This window comes from Zalophus californianus, chromosome 17 (genome assembly GCF_009762305.2).
Source record: "Zalophus californianus isolate mZalCal1 chromosome 17, mZalCal1.pri.v2, whole genome shotgun sequence".
Lineage (NCBI taxonomy): Eukaryota > Metazoa > Chordata > Mammalia > Carnivora > Otariidae > Zalophus > Zalophus californianus.
The window spans coordinates 60,057,234-60,063,233 of record NC_045611.1 but is presented as its reverse complement, the minus strand read 5'-3'; the positions used below and the strand labels follow the sequence as shown (position 1 = coordinate 60,063,233).

Genomic DNA, 6,000 nt, shown 5'->3' with positions numbered 1-6,000 from the left:
ACCCTTTTCCCCTCCTGGGAACTGCCAGTCTCTCCATTTCTCTTTGGCGCTTCCAGATCTTGCTGTTAGGATTCTGAATCGAAGGCCAGACCCAGGATGGAGGCTCCAGCCCAGGGTGCTGAGCAGGGAACAGTCCCTGAGGCTGATTCCCAGTGATTTGCCTTGGGACTTCCGGAGAAACCTGCCGTGAAGCCAAGGTCCCCGGTGGAGGACAGTGCCGGGGCAGTCACCTCTCAGGAGGGGGACTCATGTGAAGGGGTGGCAGGTGGCCGGACAGCGTTCTAGGGCGCAGGCTCCCAGGGCTGTGGCTTTGGCGTGAGCCCCAGTCCAGCGACCTGACAGTTCGAGGGAGCTGGATTGCTCGTGTGAGGGTCCCACTTCCTCGCCAGTGGCGCGCACGACCCGGTTCTCACTGCTGAAGCCCGCTGTATCTGACCAACGAGTGTAGGGAGGTGCTTCCCTTGTGCTGCTCCCAGCATCAGCCCCACTCTTCCTCTCTAGAGAGGTGGGAATGGCCGTTCCTTTCGGGGTCGGACACGCGGAACGGCCCCAGTCAGGCCCGCACGCCGTCTCCTTGGCGACAACGCAAAGTCAGACCGCGCCTCCTGGGTGGAGGGGCCGCGGCTGCCATGACAACCGGAGTCCTGGCGCGGCGCTCCTGGGCGCGGCGGGACTACGCTTCCCGGCAGGCCTCGCGAGGGCTCGGCTCTCTCCCGCAGGGGCACTGATCCCTCAGTGCGCGGCGGCCCGAAGGCGGAGGCTGGAGGGCTCCGCGCTGCGTGCGGGGCGGGGACCAGGGGACCCGCGCGGGCCGCCCCCGAGCGAGTAAGTGGCGTTCGGCGCGTAGCCGCGACTCCGGCCTGCGAGGCGGGGGCCTCCGGGCGCCGGGCGCGCCCCCCCCCCCTCCGCCTGCCCACCCCCTCCCTTCCGCGCGCGGGCTCGGGGCGGAGGCCTCCGTCGCGCGTTTCCGGTCCTCCTGCCCAGGGTCCGGGCTGGCCCCCGCAGGGCGGGCCTTCAGTTCCGGGCGGGCCTGGCGGCTCTATCCCCGGCTGCCGCGTTCCGCGTCTTGCGCGTGCAGACGGAGCCCCACGTGCGGAGGCCCCAGGCCCAGGCCCCGCCGTCGCGGCTCTCAGAATCAAGCTCAGACCCTCCCGTCGGCCGACACGGCCTCCCTCTTGGCGCCTCTGGTCCCGCCTCCCGGCCTTGACTTGTGTTCCGACAGCGGCTCCTCTTCCGTCGCAGTCCCACTGTCCCTTTCGCGAAGAGGCCTCAGAAGCCGCTCTTCCCCACACTCTCACGCCGCCCCGCGTTTGTTCCTCACCGCACTCATTTTCTCCTTGTTCGTTGCTCCTTGCCTGCGCTGCTCTCGTTCACTGCCTGTAAGAGTGCCCGGTTCGGCTCCGCCGCGTCCCCCCGACCCTGACACCGATGATGGCCCGAGGGCCAGGCCCGTGACGGTGGAGGCTTCGTGGGGAGGACAGGCGCAGAGCGGAGTTGTGCCCGCACTCGGGGTGCTCCCGTCCCGCCGGGCCGTGCACCGCCCGTGCAGCTGTGCCGTGCCGAACAGGACGCATGCTTATCAGCCTGGGCGGAGTGTGTCCAACCCCGCGGACGGCCAGCCTCACGAACCTTTCCCCATGCGCTGTTGTCATGTGGTTCTGCAGGGCTCAGCCCGGCACACGCTCACCTCTCAGCTCCTGCTTGCCCGAAGGTGGCTGCTTTGCTTCCTGCTCCGCTCCACAGCAGCCCCGGACAGTGTTAGAAAGGCTGGGGGAACCCTCAGGGTGCAGGGCATGCCCACCCAGGGCAGATGGGAGGTCACTGTGAGAACATCTGGGACGGCTGCAGTGCAGGGTTGGAGACAGGCTCCCAGGAGCCCTTGCCGAGCTCAGCCTCAGATCCCGGGTCCATGACTGGAAGGTCATCCAGGTCCAGACAGGTAGGGTAGTTTGAAGGTGCAGGCTGGGAGCAGGGCAAGAGAGGCAGGGAGACTCAGCCACGGTCTGCAGCTTCCACTTGCTGTGTCTGATGCTGGGAGGCAGGTTTCTGTCACGGTAGATGGGCAGAGGAAGCCACCTATGGGAGCATGGTGTCTGGGGACCGCCTGGAGATGCCCTGTGCACATGGCTAATGGGTGACCCTTGGTCCCCACATTCTGTGAGTTCAGGGCTTCTTCCTGCTAGGCGGGAGCTGCTGCTCTTCCTGGGACCACCCAGTCTTACCTGACCCTTCGCACTGAGCAGTCACCTGACTCCACATCACCAGGGATCAGGAGAGCCCCCACACATAAACCCACTCATCCTATGAAGGGTGTTGGACCAGTCTCTGTATTAATTTTCTGTGGCTGTTATAACAAATTACTACCAACTGGGTGGCTTAAAACAGCAGAAATTTATTCTCAGTTCTGGTGGCCAGTAGTCTGAAATAAGACATCATCAGGGCTCCAGTTTCTGAAAGCTCTGAGGCAGAAACCATCCCATGCAACTGTCCTAGCTTCCGGTGGCTTCAGATGTAACTTGGGTTGTGGCTTCATCACTCCAACATTGGCCTCCACCTCTTCTCCCTCGCTCTTTCTTTCTCTTATAAGGATTCTTGTTACTGGATTTAGGGCCCACCCAGGGAATTCAGGATGATCTCATTTCAAGATCCTTAGCTCCATCTGCAAATATGCTTTCCCAACTAAGATCACCTCCACAGATTCTGGGGGTTAGGGTGTATATGTATCTTTGAGGGGGGGCACCATTCAGTCCACTACAAGTTCCTTCGGTGGAACCTGCCCAGTCCTGGGTGACATCACACTCCAGGCTACCCATCCTCTGGCCTGTCCACTGATTGCATGGTGATTGGCTGTCCCGGATTGGCCAGGCCGCCCCAGATGTGTTCCCCCAGCCCGGTGGGTCCTTGGCCTCTGGATCCCTGAGGTTCTAGGAGGTCATGCTGGGTGCTGGCCTGGGGCTCTGCTCGGTCCACCAGCTGTTGTGCAAACCAGGTTATGAGGCCAGCAACCATGACCCTGCAGGCAGACATTTACTGGAAGCCCTGGGGCAGAGGCATGGCAGGCACCCAGATCCTGTTTTCCCTCACACTGGGGCATAGCAACCTGGTATCATGCCCAAGGGACTTGGATCCTGGCTATGGGGCTTCCAGAAAGTATAGTTGTAGAAGTCCTGGTTCCTCCCCAGGGTTGATGCACAGAAATATGGGTGCCTGCCTTCCTGCTGCTCAATAGTCACTGGGGGTCCCCTCCTCTCTGTGAGCGGCCAGAGTTCACCCTGGAGTTACAATTGTATGAGGAGGAAAGGAATGATCATCCCCATATCAGTGCTTATGGCTTCCCCAACAGCTCTGTACCTGGCCCCCTGCAAGGGGTCGCCCTGGCTTTTGGGAGGCAGACAAGGAACCCTGCAGAACCTGCATGACTAGAGGCAGAGGCCGGCGGGGGGCGGGGGGCTGGTGCAGGGGAGGCTTGGGAGGTGGATGGGATGGGCTTCCCTTGCACAGCTCTCATCCACCAGAGGGCGAAGCCCACACTGTGAGAGGCAAAAGGTGAATGCTGTGGATGGTGGTGGAGACCCAGTGGCTAGCCTGGGTGTGGAGGTCAGGGCTCCGTTGTCAGACAGAATGGGGTGTGAGTTCCCTTTCCAAGTCACAGCTCTTGCCTTTGCCAAGTCACAGCTTCCCATCTGTAAATCAGTGGTGACAGTGCCCTGGGGCTTGAGACACCATAAAGCATCTCCCTATGCCCCAGCTTGTTGCCCATTAGGTACAGCAGGTGTGTCTAGCTTCCTACCAAGAGTTTTCTTCTTGAGATGAGTGGATTAAGAGACACTTGGTTGAAGAGAAGTCTGGGACCTGGGGAGAATGCTGTTAACATAGAGGTTAAGCTTCTGATGTGAAAACTGCTTGGTGTACAGTCACCTTGGGCATGTGGGAGAAGTTAATATTTTATTCTTACCTAGCAGTTTTGAAGACCTTGTTTTTCTCATTACGAAAGTATTGTTAAACACACACACACATACACACACACACACACACACACACACACACACACACACACACCTCTCCATCCCATGCATTACTATCCCTATGGCCGGGGCTCAGATGACATCCTGGATGTTGCAGGGCGTACTCACCTCGGCTACTCTACAGCAGACAGCTGGGTACACTGAAGGCAGGAACACTGTGCCATGGGTGCATTCCTTTGTTGTTTTTTGAGATACAGTTCATGTAACGTAAATGAACCATCTCAAAATGTACAATTCAGGTTGGTTACTAGTGCAATTTTTAGTTTTTAATATATTTACTATGTTGTGCAACCATTGTCTAATTCCAAAACATTTCCAGCACCCCAAAATGAAATTGCATATTCATTAAACAATTAGTCCCCATTCTTCTTCCCTCTCAGCCCCTGCCAATCACCAATCTACCCTTTGTCTCTATGAATTTGCCTATTCTGGATTTTTCACATAAATAGAATTATACAGTGTGGTCTTTTTGTGTCTGGCTTCTTTCACTGAGAATAATGTTTTCTGCGGTCCATCCATGTGTTACTATTTCATTCTATTTTATTGCTGAGTAGTATTCCCTTGTTTGGATAAACCACATTTTGTGTATCCATTCCTCCATTGATGGACATTTGGGTTAGTTCTACCTTTTGGCTGTTATGAAAAATGCTATAATGAACATCTGTGTGCAAGTTTTTGCTTGACTGCCTGTTTTCATTTCTCTCGGATAGATACCTAGGCGTGGAACTGCTGTGTCATGTGGTAATGCCATGTTTAACCTTTTGGGGAACTGCTAGGCTGTTTTCCACTGTAGCTGGTTGCATCATTTTCCATTCCCACCAGCTGTGTGAGAGTGCATTGGGCAACTGCCTTTTTTCCTGCCAGATCTTCCTGCCCATCTGTCCTCATTCGGACAAAGTCTGAGTATGGAGAGCTCGCTGGAAGAGGCTAATCAGTCCACCTGCAGTGGGTCCATGCAGTACAACGGCTTTGCCAGTCCCAGTGTACAAGTGACACTTTTTGAAACTTGGACCCCTAGCTTGTCTATTTTATTTGCACAGCAAGCTCCACGTTCCCGAGAAGGCAGGTCCCTTGGCCTTCCCTAGGTGGGGCCTATGAGGACTCTGCAGGAGTCATGGCCACGGAGCCCGGGTCCATCAACCCTGGGCATGGTGTCCGTTGCAGGTTAGATTCCTATCCATCTGCAGTTAGGGTAGTCAGCACTGGTGGGCAGGTGGTGCCCACAGCTGCTTGCTCCCCAGTTAGCCCATGTCCGTCCCCACACCTGCTTTTGGAGAGCTGCACAGTCAGTATCTCAAGGCAGACAAGGCATAAACACAATGACAGGGTAGGATAGTAGCCTTTTCCCACCTGGAAAAGAATATCCTCGGACTCAAACCCATAAGTGTTTGGGAAGGAGATGTGTCCCTCACATCTTCCTGCTGCCGGACTCTGTAAGGGCCCCACGGACAGTCTGGCACTGGGTACAATATGGCATTGTTCAGTGTCACCCAGATGTCCTCCTGCCTTCTTGAAGTCTACTCTAGGGGCTCTGAGCACCTCTGCTTGCGCCTCAAGCTCTAGGTGGCTAAATTGTCAGGTGGAGAAACAAAGGCACAAAGTGGTAGTTGCCACAATGGGGCAGGTGTTGGATTTCCAAGGTATTAGCCCCCATCAGTGCCGCCCATGGGAGAGAGAGCCAGCAGGGATCAGTACCCTTATGGGCCAGAGTGTAGCCTCATGAAATCTTAGTCAACCCAGACACTAAGTGGCTTTGAGGTACAGATGGAGAAAGGGAGCCTCATCTGTCTTGGGTTGGAGGCCAGACTCTCGCACGCCTGGAAGTCACAGGAGGGTTGGTAGTTATCACGTGACTGGAGTGAGGCCTGTTTGAGAAACCTCAGGTCACGGTGTGGTCTTGTCCTTATTGCCACCTTTGTTTCTTTAGAAAATGCCCCAGACTATTTACTTGCTGAACATGTGACCAGACAAACCA

At 56.4% G+C, this 6,000-nt stretch overlaps 1 protein-coding gene across 1 annotated transcript in view; it reads left to right on the top strand.

The window, feature by feature from the left end:
* Positions 1 to 481: 481 nt before the first annotated feature.
* ZNF837 (zinc finger protein 837) overlaps positions 482 to 6,000 on the top strand; it is a 16,290-nt gene continuing 10,771 nt past the window's right edge. The window contains exon 1 of the mRNA XM_027619671.2: positions 482 to 825. Coding sequence (XP_027475472.2) covers positions 512 to 825 — 314 coding nt within the window. The 5' untranslated portion in view covers positions 482 to 511. The remainder of the gene's footprint in view (positions 826 to 6,000) is intronic.